The sequence below is a fragment of the Ceratotherium simum genome, chromosome 1 (assembly GCF_057802395.1).
Source record: "Ceratotherium simum simum isolate JZ-2026a chromosome 1, ASM5780239v1, whole genome shotgun sequence".
NCBI lineage: Eukaryota > Metazoa > Chordata > Mammalia > Perissodactyla > Rhinocerotidae > Ceratotherium > Ceratotherium simum.
This window is the reverse complement of record NC_141900.1, coordinates 98918035-98943426: the sequence shown is the minus strand read 5'-3', so window position 1 is coordinate 98943426 and position 25392 is coordinate 98918035. Positions and strand designations below refer to the sequence as shown.

Sequence of the window (25392 nt, the reverse complement as noted above, 5' to 3'; positions counted from 1 at the left end):
TCATGGAACAGTGCTTAATAAAGAATAAGCACTCAATACATGCAAGCTATTGATATTATGATAACACTCATGAGTAGAGATATGGGAGCCTTTGTGAATGAATGGTATTCTATTTTTTTTTTTTTTTTGCTGAGGAAGATTTGCCATCAGTTAACATCTGTGCCAATCTTCCTCTGTTTTGTATATGGGTTGCTGCCACAGCATGGCTGCTGACAAGTGGTGTAGGTCTGTGCCTGGGAACCACACCTGGGCCGCTGAAGTGGAGTGTGCCGAAATTAACTACTAGGCCACTGAGCTGACCTCAAAGAATGGTATTCTTAATCCTTTCCAAACAGGATAACAAGATCCATTTTTTCTTAAGGACAACAGTTCATGTAGAACTTCTTATGTAATATTCTACATGCCGTATGCCATTCATAGTTCTTAAATCATAAATATGTGCAAATCATTCATTAATTTGGTGGTTACTTTTGAATTCCTACTATGTGCAAGGATCTCAGGAGTTAATTTTATTCAGTTATCTCAAAATAATCCATTTTATTTTGTCTCCTATGTAAAAGAAAAAATCTAAATGCTAGAAAGCTAGTAAAGAGGCATAGAATTAGAGAAATGGAAGGAACTTATAGATTATCTAGTCTAATATTTCATTTTACAGGTGGGAAGACCAATGCCTAGAGGAGGTAAGTGACTTTTCTAAGGCCACACAACGACCTGGTGGCATTGGTAGAAGTGGACTAGAAACCCAGACGTCCTGGCACTGAGCCAGCCCTCTGAGGATTAAGCCAGACCGCGCCCAACAATGCACCTCTTCTCTTGGCTCAACAGGGTTACACAAATTAAAAACAAACAAATAACAGAGAACAACAAGCAAAAACCAAACCAAAACCAGATAAATTGAGCCAGTGCTCTAGTCAACGTTCATCAAGAAGCCAAGGAAAATGGAGCCTTCCTTGTGGTCTGGGGAAAAAATTACAGCCATGACATCCTGTGAGACCACATTCTAACGCTTCTTTCCTTTTCCTCCCTCCTCCTCCTAAGAACCACAGATTTAACAATGCTTCTCTATATCATTAATATTTAAAGTGTGGTCTGTGAGTCAGCAGCATCAGCAAGAAATGAGAGATTGTTAGAAATGCAAATCTCTTCCCGTCTCATTCAGACTTGCTGAATCAGAACCTGTAATTTTGTAAGATCCCTGGATGATCTGAATGCACATTAATATCAGAGAAGCACTGGTCTACACTATCTAGCAAAGACTAAACAATTATCCTATAGGTCAGTGGTTGGCAGTGCCGGCTCCACAAGTCAAAGATATAGTGGGATCCAATTTCAAGTGGCTTCAAGCCAATTTCATTGGCTTCCACCCACAGCATCCCATTCCTATCATTTTTGGTAGTTACTGCCCCTAATATTTCCACCCTCTTGGAAGAGATAGGAGGGTTAATACTGCCTGTGTGACTGCTCTGCTAGCACAAGCACCATCCCAGCATACCATAATCATAGGGTTTAGCGATTTGGCATGCTCTTTTTGAAAGGCCCATAACCTCTGTTCTACATGAATATACATAGCTCTCTCTCTCTCTTATTTGTATATTAAGCACTAAATACCTTCTCCTAATATGTTTGTAGTTCCTCTGTGATCACTGGCAAAAGGAATGCAATTAATTATTAATATTCACCCCATAAGAAACTTTTGCAAGAACTGAGTACATCCGGAACTAAATGGGCAGTAAGATGTTAAACCTTGAAGAACGAATAGCTGCCATACTAAAGTTACATGCTTTATGGAGTTACGTACTTTGTACTGAATAGAGGTTTGGGCTAAGTGATCATTCACTTATTTATTTAGTCAGCATTTATTGAGTGACTGCTATGAAACAGGCCTAGTCTAGCCATTGGAAATGTAAATATCAGAAGATCCTTTTCAAAAGAATGGTTCACAGTTAATCTAGACACAATTGGCTGCACTTGAATTCCGATTCCACCACTTGATATTTTTGTAACATTGAGTACAATTAATTAATTCTCTAAACCTCAATTTCCTTTGTATAAATGAAAATACTCTTAATACTTACTTCACAGCTTTGATGTGAGGATTACATCTAAAGAATTTAATGTAGTGTCTGGTACACAGCCAGTACTAAATGAATTTTAGCTACAATTATTTTCTACCATACTATGTTCCACAAACAAAAGGATTTTAAAAATGTAGAAATCATTTGGGGCCAGCCCGGTGGCATAGTGGTTAAGTTCAGCGCTCTCTGCTTTGGCGGCCCAGGTTCACGTGTTCGGATCCTGGGGTCGCACCTACACCACTCGTCAAGCCATACTGTGGTGGTGTCCCACATACAAAATAGAAGATGGGCACAGATGTTAGCTCTGAGCCACTCTTCCTCACACACACACACACAAAGTAGAAATCAGAAGATAGTTTAACTCCGAAAATTGTGTGTAAGTAGTTAACTGAGAGTTAAAGGCTCATGAAGTTACACAACCAGTGCTTGTTGATTGCTTACTATGTGGTAGGCAGTGTGCTAGTGTTGGTGAAAGTGTGATGAACAGAGTCCAGTTCCTACCCTCAGGGAACCCTGAAACTTGATACCTACCTGAGCACTGTTCTGTAAATACCACCTGAATGATTATAACAATTTTGAACATGGAAAATGAAATCTGAATTCCTTTGTCTAGGAGAAGTGCTCTTTTTGGATATAATACTACCAAACATCCATTCTAATTCTATTCCATTGATGAGGCACCAATGTGAAACTGCAACATCAATCTTCTCTTCCATTGTTTTCTGTTTCACTGCCCAGCTCATCGCCAGAGCCCTCCTCCATCTCTGACCCAGGGAGTCACGGTTGTTTCTTGTTACCACATCCATTTTTCACATATCAGTTTAGAGTTAAGCTGCTTTCATTAGCAATTGTAAGTCCTTTTCTGTCTAAAGTCTAATGCCCATCACTTGGTCTTGGTCATTTGTTTTGTTTCACCCTCTTGATTTCTCTGATCTTTATCCACAGATATGCTGTAAAGAGGCAGTGTTACCCTCTGATCCACGGATATGCGCTGAAGAGGCCATTTTACTCAGTGGTTATGACTGTAGGGTCAGGAATCAGATTGCCTTAGTTCAGTCCTGGACTGGATAGTTGTTAGCTATGATACTGTGCAAGTTACTCAATCTCTCTGTGCCTCAGTTTCCTTATATGTAAAGCGGGGATATTGATTATCTTTTACCTCAAAGGGCTGTTTTGAGGATTAAAGGAGATAATAAAGTAAAGTGCAGTGACTGATCCACAGTGAGAGAGACAGAGACATAGAGTCAGAGAGAGAGATAGAGACAGAGAGACAGTGAGAGAGACAGAGACATAGAGTCAGAGAGAGAGAGAGATAGAGACAGAGAGACAGTGGGAGAGAGACTATTATGTTGGTGTCTTGGCATATTGGTTCTGGGTCTTAGCTGAAATAAATCACCAATCTCAATGAGAACGACCTTTATTCTCACCTTCATGTTCTGTATTCCTCTAAAGTTCCAATGATTTTTGTGACTCTGCCCATAGGATTTACTGTCCAGGACAACCAGCCTCTCATAGATGATCTCGCAGGCCTCACAGAGCACAGATCGGTTCACTGTGGACACATGAGGCTGTGAGGAAACCCTCCTTCACTTAACACATCCTTCCTTGGGATAACTTAGCCTTGTTTTTTATTTGATAACACTGATGTTGACATACTATATTGTTGTGGTTAAGTACAGAGGGCTCGGTAGCCAGAATGTCTATGTAAAATCTGACATTTGCTACTTTCTGGTGTGTGGATATATAAAATAGAATGATAATAGGACCTTCGTCATGGATTTCTTTGACTGAATGAGATGATCCATGTAAAGTGCTATCAGGATATAGCATATAGCACCTGGTAAGTAATTAATCAAAATGCTAGCTATTATAAGAACTCGTTTTGTTTTTACATTCAGTAAGCTCTGCTGCCCACACACAGTAATTAAGAATTGAGATGAGTAATTATTAATTCCCAAGTGAAGGGCACACACTTATTCTTCTGAACAAATCTTCTGTTCACTCTTACTGTGAAACTGAGAAAGACTCTGGAAGCAACCAGTTTACCCCATAGTTGTAAACAATGTGCACTGTTCCCACACCGACTGAGGTTTTATCCTTCTCGCCTCTCCTTCCTCCTATATACTTTGTATTAATTTTGTTCCTTCACTTGGCCTGCTTGTTAACTCCCTAATGTGAGACAATTTTCATGTGCAATTTCTCAATGTCATGCAACAAAACGAAATATCCCTCAGTTATTCTTTAACAGGGCAAGTGCAATTGTGGGAGAATGGACTAGTGTGCCTTCGGGTTTGGGGGAGCACTTCCTTTCACAGCAGCGTTTTTTCTTCCAAAATCTTGTGACATATACAGTTAGTGAGTTAATATAGTTAGATAAGGGAGGTAGATAGACTGTATTCAACTTTTGGAACCCAGAAAATGAATTAACATAATTTTTAATCTCACAGATACTTAAGTCAATGAGAAATAAAAGAAAAAAATCACATCTGATAGAAAATCAATGAATACGACATGTCTAAAACTTTTCCTTCAAAGGAAGAGGGAAAGTTTGCTCTTGTGTCATTTAGGCACACATAAAAAGAGAGTTGTAAACTTTTCTGGATTTAGGCAGTAATCAAGCACTTAGGCTGGTGATTCAAATGTCATTCCAATTGGGAATGACTTTCCTTGCACAGTGCTCTCCTCAGGGCACCCTTGACCTCTGCATTCCTCTGTACATCAGTGGGTTCAGCACAGGGTTGAAAAAACTGTAAAATAGGAAAAGGATCTTCTGCTGCTCCTCAGGATGGTGGAATTTGGGGGCCATGTACGTGACGATGGCACTGCCAAAGAAGAGCCCGACCACACAGAAGTGAGAGGAGCAGGTGGAGAAGGTCTTTCTGCGGCCTCCCCAGACTTGATCCTGAGGATGGCAAATAGGATGCGTGTGTAGGACACCAGAACAAAGCAGAGTGGCCCAACTAAAACAAACACAGAAGCAACAAAGATGACATCTAAGTTGAGCCTAGTGTCAGCACAGGCCAACTTGAGGACAGACAAGATTTCACAGGAGAAGTGGTTGATTTCATGAGGTCCACAGAAGGGCAGCCGCAGGATGAGGCTCACATGGACCAGGGCCAGGAGAAAGCCACATGCCCAGGAAATCACCACCAAGTTGATGCAGACTTTCCAGCTTATGCTGACAGAATATTGAAGAGGATGGCAGATAGCCACATACCGATCAGAGAACATCACCACCAGGAGAAGACAGTCGATGTGAGCAAAACTCAAAAAGAGAAAGGTTTGTGTCATGCAGCCAGCAAAGGAGGTGGGCTTGGCTGGATTCAGGAGGTTCATCAGCATCTGGGGCACCATGTTGCAGGCATAGGCTAGGTTGACAGTGGCCAGGTGTGAGAGGAAGAAGTACATGGGAGTGTGCAGCCTGGAGTCCAGTGAGATGAGCCCCAGGATGACCCCGTTCCCCAGCAGGGTGAAGGTATAGAATAAAGCAAAAAGTCCAAAAAGGACAACATGGATCCTTAGACCAAGACAAAATCCCAGTAGGATGAACTCTGTAACCATTGTCTGATTTTCCTTCATTTCACTATTAAAGAGAGAACCAGATAGCTATGTGACATCTATTTTATTTATTGTCCCATAAATTTTTACTGTGTGAAAAATTATTAGTAATCACCGAACTCATTGACTTATAAATAAAGAGAGGGAGGGAGGGAAGAAAGAAGAAAGGAAGGAAGGAAGGAAGGAAAGAAGGAGGGAAGAAGGAAGGAAAGAAAGAAGGAGGGAGGGAAGGAAGGAAGGAAGGAAAGAAGGAAAGAAGGAAGAAGGAAAGAAAGAAAGAAAGAAAGAAAGAAAGAAAGAAAGAAAGAGACTGACTTACCTATTTAAACAAATTTAAATTGTGTCTGTCCATTAAGCTAAATTCTTAATCTGATATGCAATTTTACAGAAGGGGACTATGTCACCAGTGATTACCTACCTAGATCCACTGACACTGTGATGGAATTAAGAAATATCAAACCAGATTGCAAAGAAAATAATCAGGAAATATGGATTGTCTCAGAGCTACAAATGTCCAAATCTGTAAGAGAATTACTGGACAGTAGAAATAGTTACAGAAGAGCTTTAAAAATGAGAATGGTCCTGGAAAAGAAAACAATTTTACTTACTTCAGTAGAAATTATGATTGAGTTACTATCAGTATCTAAATCCCATGTTCACAGATTAGAAGAATATTGTTAAAATGTCCACACTACTCAGAACCATCTATGGATCCAATGCAATCCCTGTCAAGATTCTAATGGCATTTTTTACAGAAGTAGAAAAAACAATCCTAAAATTTAAAACTACAAAAGACCCCGAATAGCCAAAGTAATACTGAAAAAGAAGAAGAAAGCAGCAGGCATTACACTTCCTGATTTCAAAGTATATTATAAAGCTATAATAATCAAAACAGTATAGTACTGGCATAAAAACAGACACATAGACCAATGGAACAGAATTGAGAGCCCAGAAATAAACTCGTACATATAAGGTTGACTAATATCTGACAAGGAAGCAAGGAATACTCAATGGAGAAAAGACAGCCTCTTCAATAAATGGTGCTGTGAAAATTGGATGTTCGCATGTAAAAGAATAAAACTAGACCCCTATCTTACACCACTCACAAAAATTAACACAAAATGGATTAAAAACTTAAATATAAGACTGAAAATCATAAAACTCCTAGAAGAAAATGGAAAAACAGCTCCTTGACATAGGTCTTGGCAATGATTTTTTGAATATGACACCTAAAGCACAAGCAACAAAATAAAAAATAAACAAGTGGAGAGGTTGGTGTCAAGACAGCGGCATAGGCAGACTCTGAACTCACCTCATCCCATGGATGTAACAAATTTACAACTACTCTTGTAACACTTACCCCTGAGAGAGATCTGAAAACTGGATAAAAAGAACCCACAGAACAAGGGACAGTGCTGACTGAGGTAGGAGAGGCAGAAATTCCTTTCTGGAGAGAAAAAAAACCACCTTCCAGGCGTGGCACTTCATAGCCGGCCAGGAGCAATCCTAAGGTATGTAGCCTTCACCGGAGGAGTGGGGGATCTGAGCCAGGGAGCAGTACCACTATAAGCAGCTTTTGGACTCAGCACAACTGAGATGAGTGAGTGTCATAATATCTGGCTTTGCTGGCTGCTAACAATAACAGGGAATACCCTCAGAAAAGCTATCAGTCATAAGGAAAAAAAAGCCTGCTCTTAAAGGGCCCATGCACAAATTCACCTGTTTCAGAGAGCAACCTAAAATCACCAGAAAGAAAGATGCACAGTCCTTTGATGAAGAGATTCACCTGATAGGCTCTGGGTGCATCTTGGTGAGAGGTGAGACCTCTCCAGGGACTGAGACATTGGTGGCAGCCATTATTGTGACCTAGTACCAGCGTGCTGACAAAGATGCTGGCAGATGCCATTGGAGTTCTTCCCCTGGCCTGTTAGCCCATGGTCTGCTCCACCTACTAGAGCACTTATTTAATCCAGCTCAGCCATGGCAGGCAACCTTCCCTAGGGACTGGCCTCACCCAACAGAAAGCCCTCAAGCAACTTGTGGGCCTGAATAGGCAGGCTGCCTGGATCCTCTGCAGCAGGGTGAGTGGGTCCACCTCTGCAGGGCAGGTCATGCACGAGGAGTGGGTGTAGTGTGTGGGGCCCCAGCAGCAGTGTAGTGTGTGGGGCCGCAGCAGTGGGGCAACTTGGTCCTCTTCAGGAGATTGAGGTGTGTGCACAGGGCAGGACTGTGTTGACAGTGTGTGTGGGGACTTGTGGGTGGTAGGGTGTGTCAACTGAAGAAGACTTGTGCTTCTCAAACAGCTGCATAGGGGATCAGCCCCACCTTCCAAAGCCTGAAACAATTGGGTGCTCCCATGCCTGAGGTGAGCCCCACTCAGCTGCAATCCTGAAAGAGATGACAAGAGCCTTGTAGGATGGAGGCCTACAGCAATTGTAAGCCCCTGGGTCTAGCAAGAAGCCACGCTAGTGGCCTACTCACTTACCAGAAAAACTGCAACAGGAACGTGCTATTAGACCTTGCAGCCAACTGTGCTGAGGCTCCCCATGACTGATAAAGTGACTGAAGGGTCCATAGCAGCCACACGCAGCTGAGCATTACAACCAGCCACCCACGGGGATAGTGTAGACTCCCTGGGCACCTGCAGCAAGAACAGCCCTGGCACAACAGAAGGACACTTGTAGCCCACAAAGGGGACACTCCTGAAATATTTTAAATTTGTGACAAGAGGAAAGCACACTGCTGGGCCTCATAAGACATCTCTTACCTACGGCCACCTCTCCAAGATCAAGAGACATAGCTGACATACCTAATACATAGATATAAGCACAGAGAAAGAGGCAAAATGAGGAGACAAAGGAATACATTCCAAGTAAGGGAACAGGACAAAACCCCAGAAAAAGAACTAAATGAAACATAAATAAAAAAATCTACCTGGCAAAGAGGTCAAACAAAAAGTCATAAGGATGCCTACTGATCTTGGGAGAAGAATGGACAAACTCAGTGAGAACTTCAACAAACAATTGGAAAATAAAAAAAAAAAACAATCAGAAATGAATAATACAATACTAGAAATGAAAAATTCACTAGAGGGACTCAATAGATGATACAGAAGAAAGGATCAATGAGCTGGATGAAAGACTGGAGGAAATCACCCAAGCTGAACAGATAAAAGACAAAAGAATTTAAAAAAATGAGAGCAGTCTAAGGGACCTCTGGGACAACATCAAGCATACTAACATCCATATTATAGGTGTCCCAGAAGAAACAGAGAGAGACAAAGGGGCAGAGAATCTATTTGAAGAAATAATAGCTGAAAACTTTCCTAAACTAAAGAAGGAAAGAGACGTCAAGGTACAGGAAGCACAGAGAGCACCAAACAAGGTAAATCCAAAAAGGCCCACACCAAGACACGTTATAATTAAAATGTCCAGAATTAAAGAGAAAGAGAGAATCCTAAAAGCCACAAGAGAAAGGCAACAAGTTACATACAAAGGAAATCCCATAAGGCTATCAGCTGAGTTCTCAGCAGACACCTTACAGGCTAGAAGGGAGTGGCACGATATATTTAAAGTGCTGAAAGGAAAAAACCTATGGCAGAGAATACTCTACCCAGCAAGGTTATCATTCAGAATGAAAGGAGATAAAAAGTTTCCCAGACAAGCAAAAATAACAGGATTTTATCACCAAGAAACCAGTCTTACAAGAAATGCTAAGGGACTTATTTAAGTGGGAAAGAGAAGACCACAAATAGGAATGAGAAAATTCTAAAAAAAAAAAGCAATAAAATCACTTGTAAAGGCAAAAATACACTAAAGGTAGCAGATCAACCACCTATGAAGGTAATATGAAGGTCAAAAGACAAAAGTACTAAAATTACCTATTTCCATGATAAGAGGGTAACAGATACGCAAACACACACAAAGAGGTTAGACACGATATCACAAACATAAAAGGGAAAGGGCTGGCCTGGTGGTGTAGTGGTTAAGCGCATGTGCTCTGCTTCAGCAGCCCAGGGTTCGCAGGTTCAGATCCCATGTGCGCACCCATGCACCACTTGTCAAGCCATGCTGTGGCAGCGTCCCATATAAAAGTAGAGGAAGATGGGCATGGATGTTAGCCTAGGGCCAATCTTCCTCAGCAAAAAGAGGAGGATTGGCATCGGATGTTAGCTCAGAGCTAATCTTCCTCACACACACACACACACACACACACGCACAAAAACTCATAAATGGGGTTGGCCTGGTGGCATAGCAGTTAAGTTCTCACATTCTGCTTTGTGGCCTGGGGTTTGCTGGTTTGGATCCAGAGTGCACACCAGCTCACCACTCATCAAACCATTCTGAGGCAGCATCCAAAATAGATATAGAGCTACAACTCTAAAACTATGATACACGACTATGTACAGGGCTTTGGGGAGAAAAAAGAAAAAAAAGAGGAAGATTGGCATCAGACATCAGTGCAGGGCCAATCTTCCTCAAAAAAGAAAATAAAACAACATAAAATGTGGGAGGAAGTGAGTAAAAGAGTAGAGTTTTTAGAAAGAGCTCAAACTAAAGAGACCATCAACTTAATACAGATAGGTTATTATATATGAACCTCAAGGTAATCACAAACTAGAAACCTACAATAAATATACAAAAAATTAAGTGAAAGGAACCCAAACACAATACTAAAGAAAGCCATCAAACTACAAGGAAAGAGAACAAGAGAAGAAGAAAGGAACAGAGAAGAAATACTAAAACACTCAGAAAAAAAGGAACAAAATGGCAATAAGTACATACGTATCAATAGCTACTTTAAATGTCAATGGACTAAATGCTCCAATAAAAAGCATAGGGTGCCTGATTGGATAAAAAAACAAGATCCGTGTATATGCTGCATACAAGAGACACACTTCAGACCTAAAGACACTCACAAATTGAAAGTGAAGGGATGGAAAAAATACTCCATGCAAATGGAAATGAAAACAAAGCTGGGGTAGCAATACTTATATCAGACAAAATAGACTTTAAAATTAAAACTGTAACAGGAGACAAAGAAGGGCACTACATAATGATCAAGATAACAATCCAAAAGAGGATATAACACTTGTAAATAACTATGCACCCAACGTAGGAGCAGCTAAATATATAAAGCAACTATTAAAGCAATTATTAACAGATGTGAAGGAGAAATAGACAGCAACACAATAATAGTGGGAGACTTTAACACTCTACGTACACCAATGGATAGATCATCCAAACAGAACACCAATAAGGAAACATTGGCCTTAAATGGCACATTAGACCAGATGGACTTAGTAGATATATACAGAACATTACATCCAAAAACCGCAGAATATACATTCTTTTCAAACGCACAGGAAATATTCTTCAGGACTGGTCACATATTAGGCCACAAAACAAGTCTCAATAAATTTAAGAAGACTGAAATAATACCAAGCCTCTTTTCTGACCACAATGGTGTGAAACTAGAAATCAACTACAGGAAGAAAATCAGAAAATCCACAAATATGTGGAGATTAAACAAAATGTTACTGAACAATGATTGAGTTAATGAAGAAATCAAAGGAGAAATCAAAAAATATCGGGAGGAAAATGAAAACAAAAATATGACATTCCAAAATCTATGGGATATAGCAAAAGCTGTTTTAAGAGGGAAATTGACAGCAATACAGGCTTATCTCAATAAACCAAAAAAATCTCAAGTAAACAATCTAATGGTACACCTAAAGGAATTGGAAAAAGAAGAACAAACAAATCAAAAAATCAATAGAAGGAAGGAAATAATAAAAATCAGAGCAGAAATAAATGAAATAGCGACTAAAAAAAACAATAGAAAAGATCAATGAAACTAAGAGCTGGTTCTTTGAAAAGATACACAAAATTTACAAACCTTTAGTTAGACTCACCAAGAAAAAAAGAGAGACGGCTCAAATAAGTAAAATCAGAAATGAAAGAGGAAAAATTATAATGGACACCTCAGAAATACAAAAGATTATGAGAGAATACTATGAAAAGCTATACGCTAGCAAATTGGATAATCTAGAAGAAACAGATAAATTCTTAGAATCATACAACCTTCCAAAACTGAATCAAGTAGAAATAGAGAATCTGAGTAGACCAATCAACAGTAAGGAGATTGAAACAGTAATCAAAAACCTCCCCAAAAATAAAAGTCCAGGACCAGACAGCTTCCCTGGTGAATTTTACCAAACATTCAAAGAAGACATAATACCTATCCTTCTCAAACTCTTCCAAAAAATTGAAGAGGATGAGAAGCTTCCTAACTTATTCTACGAAGCCAACATTACCTTGATAGCAAAACCAGACAAGGACAACACAAAAAAAAGAAAATTACAGGCCAATATCACCAATGAACATCAATGCAAAAATCCTCAACAAAATACTAGCAAATAGAATACCACAATACAATAAAAAGATCATATACCATGATCAAGTGGGACTTATTCCAGGGATGTGGGGATGGTTCAACACCTGCAAGTTAATCAACGTGATACACCACATTAATAAAATAAAGAAGAAAAATCACATGATCATCTCAATAGATGCAGGGAAAGCATTTGATAGGATGCAGCATCCGTTTATGATAAAAACTCTAAATAAAATGGGTATTGAAGGAAAGTACCTCAACATAATAAAGGCCATATATGACAAACCTGCAGACAACATCATACTCAATGGAAAAAAACTGAAAGCTATCCCTCTAAGAACAGGAACCAGACAAGGATGCCCACTTTCACCACTCTTATTTAACATAGTATTGGAAGTCCTAGCCAGAGCAATCAGGCAAGAAAAAGAAATAAAAGGGATCCAAATTGGAAAGGAAAAGGTGAAACTGTCACTATTTGCAGTTAAAGATGATTTTATATACAGAAAACTCTTAAAGAATCCAAAAAAAACTCAGAGAAATAATAAATGAATACAGTAAAGTTGCAGGATACAAAATCAACATCCAAAAATCAGTTGCATTTCTATACACTAATAATGAAGTAGCAGAAAGAGAAATTAAGAATACAATCTCATTTACAATTGCAACAAAAAGAATAAAATACCTAGGAGTAAACTTAACCAAACAGGTGAAAGATTTGTATGCTGAAAACTATAAAACATTGTTGAAAGAAATAGAAGAAGACACAAAGAAATGGAAAGATAGTCCATGCTGTTGGAGTGGAAGAATTAGCATAGTTAAAATATCCATACTTCCTAAAGCAATCTACAGATTCAATGCAATCCCTATCAAAGACCCAACAACATTTTTCACAGAAATAGAACAAAGAATCCTAAAACTTACATGGAACAACAAAAGACCCCAAATAGCCAAAGCAATCCTGAGAAAAAAGAACAAAGCTGGAGGTATCACACTCCCTGATTTCAAAATATAACACAAAGCTATAGTACCCAAAACAGCATGGTACTGGCACAAAGACAGACACACAGATCATTGGAACAGAATAGAGAGCATAGAAAAAACCCATGTATCTGGACATCTAATTTTTGGCAAGGGAGCCAAGAACATACATGGAGAAAGGAAAGGCTCTTCAATAAATGGTGTTGGGAAAACTGGACAGCCACATGCAAAAGAATGAAAGTAGACCATTATCTTACACCATATACAAAAATTAACTCAAAATGGATGAAAAACTGGAACCTAAGACCTGAAACCATGAAACTTCCAGAAGAAAAAATAGGTAGTACGCTCTTTGACATTAGTCTTCACAGCATATTTTCAAGTACCATGTCTGACTGGTCAAGGGAAACAATAGAAAAAATAAACAAATGGGACTGCATCAAACTAAAAAGTGGCTGCACAGCAAAGGAATCCATCATGAAACAAAAGACAACCTAACAATTGGGAGAAGATATTTCCAAACCACATATCTGATAAGGGGTTAATCTCCAAAATATATTAAGAACTCATATATCTTAACAACAAAAAAACTAACAACCCAATTGAAAAATGGACGAAAGATCTGAACAGACATTTCTCCAAAGAAGATATACAGATGGCCAACAGGCCCATGAAAAGATGTTCAACATCATTAACTATCAGGGAAATGCAAATCAAAACTACAACGAGATATCACCTCTCATGAGGTGATATTCTCACCACAACCACGCCTGTCAGAATGGCTATAATTAACAAGACAGGAAATAACAAGTGTTGGAGAGGATGTGGAGAAAAGGGAACTCTCATACACTGCTGGTAGGAGTGCAAACTGGTGCAGCCACTATGGAAAACAGTATAGAGATTCCTCAACAGCTTAAGAATGGAACTACCATATGATCCAGCTATTCCACTGCTGGGTATTTATCCAAAGAACATGAAAACATGAACGCATAAAGACACATGAACCCCTGTGTTCATTTCAGCATTATTCACAATAGCCAAGACTTGGAAGCAACCTAGGTTCCCATCAAGGGATGAATGGATAAAGAAGATGTGGTATATATACACAATGGAATACTATTCAGCCATAAAAAATGATGAAATCCAGCCATTTGTGAGAACATGGATGGACCTTGAGGGTATTATGCTAAGAGAAATAAGTCAGAGGGAGAAAGTCAAATACCATATGATCTCACACATAAGTAGAAGATAAAAACAGCAACAAACAATCACAGAGAGACAGAGATTGGATTGGTGGTTACCAGAAAGGAAGGGGAGAGTGAGGAGGGTGAAAGGAGTGATTAGGCACGTGTGTGGTGATGGATTGTAATTAGTCTTTGGGTGGTGAATATGATGTAATCTACACAGAAATTGGAATATAGTGATGAACACCTGAAATTTATATAATGTTATAAACCAATGTTACCACAATTAAAATAGAAAAATAAAAAAATCAAGTGGGACTACGTCAAGTTATAAAACTTATGCACAGCAAAAAGAAACAATCAACAGAATGAAAAGACAACACATGGAATGGGAAAAAATATTTACATACCATATATATGATAAGGAGTTAATATCCAAAGTATATAAAAATGCATACAACTCAATAGCAAAAAAAAAAAAAAACCCAAAACAAATAATCCAATCGAAAATAGGCAAAGGATCGGAATAGACATTTTTCCAGTGAAGACATACACACGGCCAACAGATACGTGAAAATTGCTCAACATCGCTAATCATCGGGGAAATGCAAATCAAAACCACAATGAGATATCACCCCACACCTGTTAGAATGGTTATCACCAAAACCAAGAAATAACCAGTGTTGGCGAGGATGTAGATAAAAGAGAACCCTTTTGCACTGTTGTTGAGATTGTAAATTGTTACAGCAACTATGGAAAACAGTATGGAGGTTCTTTAAAAAACTAAAAATAAAACTACCATATGATCCAGCCATCCAGCTTCTGGGTATTTATCAGAAGGAAATGAAAACACTAGCTTGAAAAGATGTCTGCACCTCCATGTTTGTAGCAGCATTATTTACAATGGCCAAGACATGGAAACAACCTAAGTGTCCATTGACAGATGAATGTGTAAAGAAGTTGTGAGAGGAGATATATATATATGTATACAATAGAATATTATTCAGCCATAAAAAAGAAGGAAATCCTGCCATCTGTGACATGGATGGGCCGTGAGGGCATTATGCTAAGTGAAATAAGTCAGACAGAGAAAGATTAATACTGTATAATCTCACTTATATGCAGGATATAAAAATAAAGAAACAACAATGAAACTCATAGCAAAAGAAAGCAATTAGTGGCTAACAGAGGCAGGGCTTAGGGTGAGGGGGAATTGGAGGAAGCGGGTCAAAAGGTACAAACTTCCAGTTATAAGATAAATATTTACTAGGGATGTAATGTACAACGTGATGACTATAGTTAACACTACCTTATTGTATATTTGAAAATTGTTATGAGAGTAAAGCCTAAGACTTCTCATCACAAGGAAAAAAATATTTTTTTATCTATATGATGTGATGGATGTTAACTAGACTTATTGTGGGTAATCATTTCACAATATTTGTAAGTCAAATCATTAAGCTGTATACCTTAAAATTATACAGTGCTGTAAGTCAATTATATCTCAATAAAACTGGAAAAAATTAAAGAAAAGAGAATAAAAAAGGTCATAGGCTAGAATGAAAATAAGGAGGAAATAGACTCATCTTGCTGTAAATTCAATCCTTCATATTTGTAACACACATTATACCTGAAATCCAAAACACAGGAAATTGCTGTTTAAACCAAAAAACAGTGGCTGACCCCAGCAACAAGAATTAACATATACTTTATAAGTAGCTAATAGAAACAAATTATTGACAAATTGGTAATTCAGCTTGTCTCTAGCCAAATGGCCGCATCAACAAGTTGGCGGTAAGATACTTAGTCTATCAAGTGGTGGTATGCTAAATTGATAAATTTGGCTTTTTTTACCTTAGATCTTGGATCATAGCTTCCTCAATAAGCCATGTTAAAATTCAGCATTATTTCTAGTGCAAACATTTGTCAGTGCCATTGCAAGGGCAAATAACTTGTAGTAACTTGTAAGTTCCAGGATTAGTGTGAGGAAAGGTACACTTTTGGGCCAGTCCACAGTTTAGCTGTCATCAGTACTAATGGAGATGTCAAGGAGGTGCTCCCCAGGGAAACTGGATATAAGAGATAGGATTGAATTCTGAGAAAAAAACTTGGAAACATGCATATAACTGATGAGAATTACAATCTAGAGGCAAAAAACAAGATATCAGGAAATATGCGACTGGAGAGTTTTGGGAGCCTCCACAAGTCCACTCAAGATGCTCTGATACAATCTCAGGGAGGCAGGGCAGGAGGATGTGACAGTGAACCCAAATGTAGTCAGTTGTGTGGGCTACCTATCTGGAGAAGACTGTGGGAAAAAGAAAGGAGAGGATCAGTGTGGAACATAGACATAAAGCCAGAGAGGCAGCGTTTGTCCACGCATCTTTAGGGAAGATGGCGGGTTGGCACAAGGATCCTAGTCACCTGGTGATTCTATGTCTGCAGTCTAGATGGATGGCTTAGGTGACTAGTAATCAACAGCCCCAGCCAGTAAGATCTCTGATTAGCCCCTCTTGCTCTGATTTCATGTTCACCAATCAACTGTTAGGTAATAAATTATCTTCTTGTGTAGATATTTCTACAAAGAAGGAGTGTGTTGATCAGCAAAGTTCTTTGCTCATAATGCAGTTGCATTTTGAATTTTAAATAAATAATGTTTAGGTATTCTGGCTTATGCATTATCTGATTGTGCTTTGGATAGCATGATGCAGTTCCTGAACAAAATTTCCAAAGGTGGATATAAAAGTGAGGATTAGACCCTGGATCACGGTAACCTCATTGAAGCAAGACTCAGAGAAAGAAACAGATCCCTTCCTGACAGGAATAAGTGAAATGCCTATTTTCTTATAAGCATTATTGATAAATTGTCAAATCACTGAGACACAAAAGTAATCTAAATAATATATTAAATATTCCTCATACTTGATCTTAGGTTAATATTAAAAATTTCTGGGCCGGGCCGGCCGTGGCTTAGCGGTTGGGTGCGCGCACTCCGCTGCTGGCGGCCCGGGTTCGGATCCCCGGCGCGCACAGATGCACCGCTTCTCCGGCCTCGGCCGCGTCCCACATACAGCAACTAGAAGGATGTGCAGCTATGACATACAACTATCTACTGGGGCTTTGGGGGGAAAAAATAAATAAATAAAAATCTTAAAAAAAAAAAAAAATTTCTGGGCCGACCCTGTGGCCTAGCGGTTAAGCGCGCACCGACGCACCCCTTCTCCGGCCATGCTGAGGCTGCATCCCACATACAGCAACTAGAAGGATGTGTACCTATGACACACAATTATCTACTGGGGCTTTGGGGGAAAAAATAAATAAATTATAAAAAAAAATTTCTGTGCTTAACAAACTTTTTAAATTTATTTTTTTTTCTAGATTTATTTTTTAAACACGTAAGGCATAGGAAAATATTTGGCTGTGAAAGATACATTCAAATCCACCCACATATAACATAGTAATTTCCTTTCCCAATTTTCCTTTCTTTGCTCAATGTGAAAACATAAATGAAAAAAGAAATATGGCACAAACTGTGATTTTTGATAGCCAAATTGAAAGACATATGAAAAAGAAGGCCAGAATACATCAATATTCTTTAATCGCAGTAGCCCTATTTGGTTCACATTTGGTTTCTTTTAAAGCAGTGGAGAAGTTGAATGACAAATCAATAAACATAAGCAAATGAACAGACATTTAAATATTGATGCTGCTATATTAGATCTGATTCCTTTAAAAAATATTTTCTACTGTAATTATGCCAAGTCCAGCCCATTCCTCCCAAAGGAAGTAAAGTACAGCAGCTCAGAAGAATTTCACCCCTGGCGATCTGCCTTAAAACAGGATTTTATAAATTTGGTAAGAATAATTGAAGGATTTGCAAAGTGTTTTAAACAACTAAATTTTGGATATACTTCTCTTTTATCTATTTTTTCTTATTTTATTTAATACCTACATGACATATCTAATATTAGTTAAATACAATCAAATGGAGTGCAAACAGATTAAATTTCTTATGGACTGGTGTGAGTGAAGGGGGTAGCTCAACATTGAAATGTATCCCAGTTTCCAATGTAACTCGTAGGTACAGTGATGTCCGTTAATTTATATGTGTACAATTTCAGAATTTCAAAAATGGCAAATCATTATCTGGTTAATAAATAATCAGTCAACTCTAAAGTTATGAAGTAAATATCTAAGAAAGAAATAATTTCATGTATAAACAAAACATCAGAACTTGATGGAACCTATATTTTAAAAAGTAAACCTTGAAGCAATGAGCTGGCAAGATCTTTTCTGAAGTAGTGGGCATGGGTAAAAGCAGAATTCCTAGAATAATCACCTAGTGTTAATCCATAGCTCTGCATAGCTCTGCTGAACTGTAGGGTTGTTTACTTTCGAGTAACAAGGAACAACTGGAAACTAATTCATTTTATTGTTTACATAGCTATAAGCCAAAACTGTGCAAAGTTGTCTTATGGGGCGAGGGTTGATAAGTGATTTTTCCAGATACAAGAACTATTGTGGACCTTAAAGAAGAACTGAGTGTCAGTTCCATGTAATTATAGTCTATTTGAGAATCTGTTAAAGGTTGATAATAATTGACCATACTATCAAATGCTTCCTATGTATGGGGACTGTAGAAGCACAAAGTGAAGCAGATTGAGAATTCCGAGCTCTGTGAAGATTTTACTGTGGAAATGTACTTCAGGAGAAAGAGCAGGGATGAATAAAAAGGTGCACATTAAACACTAAAATCCTATAAAAATAAAATATATAGTCTTACTGACTATTTCACCCTTCGCCCACCTTGTTACACCACCACCTAACATCTTGGTCCCCTATCTGTACTCTTTCCATCCCCACCACAAAAACTAATCCTCCAAACTACAGAAAACCTAATATTTACACATATTGAGTACATTCTAGCTGCCTGCTACTGTCTTTAGTGCTCTGCTTAATGAAAGATACATAAAAGACATAGATTTACTATTCATTTGGCTTCATATTCCACTGCAATAAATATGTTCTCAGAGATTTAGTGTGGATTGTGACTGCGCTTCCAATAATCAAATGCATAATTTATACAACCAACATGTTAATTTTCTTGAAATGTAACATCGCTACATAATATACCCTAATAATTTTCTTTGGCTAGGAAAATTATTCCATATGTTCCATCCAAATCCATAATACAGAAATTTCTTACTTATTTTTCAGTGTCATCTTTTCCAAGAAAATCTCTATCACATGGGTATTTCTCTACCAATGAAACAAAATTAAACAAATCCTAAACATTTTTATATAATTTGTCTATAAAATGTGCATTTGATTTTTCCCAGAAACTATTCATATGGAATATGAATGATGAGTATACATGTTTAACATTAACAGAGAGTATTTATTTCTCTTTCCAATACTTAAAGAGTGGCAGTAACAGAGTGATAATTAATAAAATACTACATGCTGTAACATATCTAAGAGGAATTGATGGTAAAATAAAATAAGGCAAACTGGTAGTTCCCACATTTTGTCTCAAGGATCTCAAAAGGGGAAAGCCCCTGAAGGTTGAGCAGGGTCCTGCTTTCTAGAAGCTTCTGTGGGAGCTCCAGAACCCTCACTTCTGTTCCTGATGGAAGATGTGGCAGAATCTTCGGAAAAGAAGGCTTTATTTTTTGATGGGGTCAAACTAGTTGGCAGCTCTGGAGGGATCCCTGGAGGAGGTGGGCTGTGAGAGGTAGTGCATGCCCACCTCCACTGGGAAGGAGAGACAAAGCAATTCTCTCTTTTTGTTCTGTTCTCATCCTCAGCAGGACGCACAATTAGGAAACACAGACAGAGCCATGGAGCACACCTCTGAGACAACGTCACTCATTATGGTCCCCGAATACTCGGCATTATTTGGATTTCATGGATCCCACTCTGCCCTAGTTCCCACATCTCCAGATGGTCCAGGTGAACTTATAAGGAAGCAGAACCAGTGTGACAATGAAGAAGCTCCTGGCATTAACCTTGTAGTTCAACTTCTCCCCACTGTCATCCGGGACCCTCGAGTTGCAGCAGAGGTGGGAGAGGACTCCGAAAAATCAGCTGATTCCAAGTAACTCAAGGTGTGGAGATGCTGTAGAGAGCTGGTTATGGAGGCCTGGAGTGGATCAGGGAGTCCAAAGAGAGTCCAAGGTGTGCCAGTGGGGCTTATTAGAACCTGCCCAGGGAGGGTTTTCTAGGGCAGGAACCACCAATGCAGGTCAACTGTTGGAAGTATTCTCTACTCTCCATTGTGAAGTGGGGAGATTCTGAGTCCAGTCCCTCAGGAGAGGGGAGGAAAGGACCCTCTCCAAGGAGACAGCTTCCCCTAGAAGCTTCCTGCTTGTTCTGGGATTGGGAGATTTGCTACCTAACATGTCATATTTATTTGTATTTGTCTGCATTCTTATACTGGTTATAAGGGGGTCAAAATGTTATTTTGGAAATCTCCTATCAATCATGCGATTTACAAACCGATTAGTTCATTACAATGTGATACTTGACTTGTTGGGGTTGTGACATAAACTTAGGGAAAACTGGGCACAGTTATCGGGTTTTGAGAACATGTCCACCTGTGCTTCTGCTCTGCATATCCACTATGGGAAGAAATGCGCATTTAGTGACACCGAAAATGGCTCCTGATCATATGAAAAGCCTGGTGCATATCGGGCAATCCATAAGTATTGAGACCTTTCTTCTTTCCTTTTCTTTGTATACCCAGGTGACCTTCAGAAAATGTGGAAATCAGAAAACTGACATATAAGAGAAAAAATTAGTAGCAAACTGAAATCTTGTGACAACAATAGTCTAGGACACAGTTTTCTATGTTCATCACCATATGACCATTGTTATAATAAAAATCAACACTTTGATAATTAAAACACTTCCTAAAGTAAATTACTTTAATAATTGGTTTGCAAAATGTTGGCTTTTAATTGATGAAATAAATATCCAAGTCAAGAATGAACATGTCTTCAGAATATCATGACAGGCATGTAACTGATGGAAAATAACAATTGTAAAATGTTATTAATTGCATTTCTGGAGTAATTATGTGTTAAAAGTTCTATATTTCACTTGGAATCTTGAAAAATGGGAAAATAAAGAGGCACAATTTGTTAGAGCTTGTTGAACACAGCCCAAGACATAGAAACTTCAGTTGGTAGACACCTGGGTTCTGATGATGAGAATTGTGATCTATAGGGGGAATTTTTTTCTACAGTTTTGAAAAGATACCCTTTACTATTATTCAATTCCACTTGCTTTGAACTAGGCTCCTTGAGCCATATTCTAATTGTTTTTTTATTTCTCGGATTTTTAAAAAGAGAACTGGGGTATCTTGGGTAATGGGTATAGATACTTCTTTACCTGGGAAGAAATATCCTTCATTATAAAAGTTGAAATTAGCATGTGGGTTAAGCATGATTATCTCCTGAGTTTTGTGAGGGTCAGTCAGTTCTCTCAATTACAATCAATTTCAGATTAACTGATAGAAAACACGTTTCTGGACTTACAGAACTGATGATGAGGACTTAAACCCCTAAGGTTTTTCTCAAGAAAATGGTTTTTTGCCATTTTTGACTCTCCTTATTTCCTTTTTAAGTTTAACACTTTATAGGACTAGGTTTGCAATGCTCATTTTAAAAAGAAGAATCAAAAAACAATTTTCATTAATACATCAGTAGTTCTTAACCTTTTATGAGGCCATGGACCTCTTTATAATCCAATGCTAAGGATCCTCTTGTTCTCTGCTCCAGTTCACACATACTACAAACGCACAGAGAATTTGCTTACATTGTCAAGCATCCACTGAGCTACTGAGGACCGTGTGTTCCTCAGTGCCTATAAGCTCCCAGTGAAGAAGCCCCAAACCAGATAAACGTTCATGTTCAAATTATCATTTCACAGTCTGACCATCAGGATTCCCATAGAAATGGTTAACTAACAGGTTAGAATGCTTTTGTCTGACTCAATTAAGTGTAAACTTTATTAAGGACTAAGCATTAATCCCATAATCAAGAACACTAATCCTTTTATTGAAATGATGATATTTGTTCAATAATATAAAACACTTTGATGCAATTAAACGGTTTCTCTTAATCCCCCAAATTCCCAATTGTTCAGCAGTGTTTGACTCCACTAAGGCATGCTAGAACATTTTTCTCCAATTTAGTCTAGGGTTTAATTTACAATCAAAACATTACTATAACCATGCTTAAAAGTCTTTACTTATTTCCAAGTTTTATTGCTTTTCAAGTAGCTGAGACCTGATTATATCCCAAAATAACATTTTAAAAAATACAATTTTTAGAAGATATTAATTTACTTTACACCACTTGAAAATAGCATTATTTTCTTCCAGCAGTAGAAAAAGAACAAGTAATAAAATTTTGTCCATGTATTTGCCACAAAAGAACTTGGTCAGAGTGTTTGTTTTTTCCCTTCATTAGAAGGAAATCTTTGCAACTGCACAGACACTTCACTTAATCCTTTGTCTTTTGAGATTACAGTAATGCATATGGCATCTATATAGAGTATCAGGAAATTCCTGTTTGCAAAGCTCTCTTTTGAGATTTGTTCATTGGAAGAATAGCCAATGAATAATAAATCACGCACTTTTTAAAATTTTATTTTTGTCTTAATCTATAAAGTATCAGCTAGCCCCTTGGGTATTCTATCTGTATTTATTTCCTTTTTATCCATCACATGCGTCATGTACCTAATCCTGTGAACATTCTCTTATGGAACTTCTCCCGTATCTCTATTCTCTAAATAATAGTTGAGAAACCTTTCTAAAGCTTATACACTATATAGGTAGTGGGTTTTGCAAATCTTTCCAGATTTCTGTGAGAAACTTGGTTTTATCTTTAGAGCCCCAAGACAGAAAAAATAGATTGATTTCATGCAGTGGGTAAACAGGAAAATGTACACAGAATAAATTTTTTAATCTCAGATCTAGAAGATTGTGAAATTGAATGAGGTCATCCTCTGAGACATATCTAGGAATGCTGTTCCAAAAGGAAGCAGAGGGTTGGATCTATTATCTTCAGTTGATCCAGCATTGAAGAGTAGAGACACTGACCCTCACTTTCTACACCCAAAGAGAGCACCGATTCTCACAGGCTGAACTAGGGTGCTGTGTTAAGATCTCCATCCTCTTTAGGGGCTCACCTTGCAAGAAAAAAATTATTTTGCTCTAAAAGGTGGTTGCAGGAAGTATTCACAATGAGGCAAAGATCAAGTTCTCCTGTTCCAAGAACCAGTTAAATGTTATGAAAAAATTTCATGTGATTAAATAAGTTTGGAAAACACTGGCTAAAAATTGAAACAGAATTCTTCTTTACCATATGAATTTTTACAGTTTTCACTATGCTAATATGAACTGTAAGCCCTAAAGTGAGACATCTGAAATGCAATAATTCTCACACTTATTTGACCACAGAATTTATTTTAAAGCCTTCTTGAGGGGCTAGTGTTTTGAGGAAAACATTTTGGAAGATATGGGGCTGACCACAGCATATAAAGCATATGAAGATGTTGTAAAGGGTATTGTTTTAGATCTGTGGCTTCCAAATCCTGGTCCATGGAGCAGCTACATCACAGTTTGCTACTGATAATATTTGAGGACAGATTTCTAGAATACATCCCACATCTACTGAGTCAGTGATCTACTGGTGGGGCAGAAGGTAGCTCTATTTTTTTTTAAGATTTTTTTAAATTTATTTTTTCCCCCCAAAGCCCCAGTAGATAGTTGTATGTCATAGCTGCACATCCTTCTAGTTTCTGTATGTGGGACGCAGTCTCAGCATGGTCGGAGAAGCGGTGCCTTGGTGCCCGCTGGGATCCTCACCCGGGCCGCCAGCAGCGGAGTGCGCGCACTTAACTGCTAAGCCATGGGGCCGGCCCAATAGCTCTATTTTTAATAAGTGTCTCAGATAATTCCTGTGCTGAGTTGAGTTTGGAACCCCTTGAGATAATATCTTCCTAGGTCACTGTCAACTCTGATGCCGTAATCTTTTCATAAAGCTCTTTCTATTCTCAGCTCTCTCTTCAAGGCATTCTTCACTTCTTTGTTCCTCAGACTATAGATCAGGGGATTAAGCATGGGATTGAAAAGGCTGTGAAACAGGAGGAGATATTTCTTCTGTCCTTGGGGGCTCCCATATCGGGGCCCAACATACATGATAATGGCTGTGCTATAAAAGAGTCCGACCACGCAGAGGTGGGATGAACAGGTGGAGAAGGCTTTTCTTTGAACTTCTCCTGACTGGATCCTAAGGATGGCACAAAGAATGCACATATATGAGATGACAATTGATGAGAAGGGTCCGATTAGCACAAAAATTGCTCCAGCCGACACCACGATTTCGTTGATGTGGGTATCCGCACAGGCAAGTTTGAGAACAGCCGTGATTTCACAGAAAAAGTGATTAATTTTCTGGGGTTTACAGAATGGTAAAGAGAGAAGTAATACTAGATGAACCAAAGACGGAAGAACTCCAGTGGTCCAGGAAGTCACTACCAGGTTGATACAGACTCTCCAGCTCATGATGGCAGAATATCGCAGTGGGTGGCAGATGGCCACATACCTATCATAGGACATCACCACCAAGAGAAGACATTCGGTGGCAGCAAATGTCAAAAAAAGAAAGGTCTGTGTCATGCAACCAGCAAAGGAGATGGCTTGGCTGGGTTCAGGAGGTTCACCAGCATCTGGGGCACTGTGTTGCAGGCATAGGCTATGTCGACCATGGCCAGGTGTGAGAGGAAGAAGTACATGGGGGTGTGCAGCCTGGAGTCCAGTGAGATGAGCCCCAGAATGACCCCGTTCCCCAGCAGGGTTAAGATGTAGAACAAGAAGAAGAGCTCAAAGAGAAGCATCTGAATCCTTGGGTCAAGGGGAAATCCCAGGAGGATGAACTCTGTGACAGATGTCATATTGTCTCCCGTATTCCTAAGACAGAGGAAATTGAGTTAACGTTCGTGGTTTAAGAAAAGTCTTTAAAAATAGATTTATGTTAACCTATTTGATACCTTTTTGTTGGATAGAAAATTGTTCAGAAACGCTTTCAGTGAATTTTTGTTGTTTTTTAATGAATTTTTAAAGACTATATTTGGTAACCCTAAAATAAGTTAAAAAAAATATATATGTACACATATACATATGTTTTTATTGT

General features: G+C 38.6%; 1 protein-coding gene and 1 pseudogene across 1 annotated transcript; both read right to left on the bottom strand.

The window, feature by feature from the left end:
* Positions 1-4717: 4717 nt before the first annotated feature.
* On the bottom strand, positions 4718-5654 carry LOC101393310 (olfactory receptor 2A1/2A42-like; annotated as a pseudogene).
* Positions 5655-24233: 18579 nt separating this feature from the next.
* Positions 24234-25156, bottom strand: LOC147918309 (olfactory receptor 2A7-like). Its single transcript, XM_087436097.1, is given in 2 exon segments — positions 24234-24898; positions 24901-25156. Coding segments are annotated over 2 exon segments (918 nt in total). The 5' UTR covers positions 25154-25156.
* Positions 25157-25392: the final 236 nt, after the last annotated feature.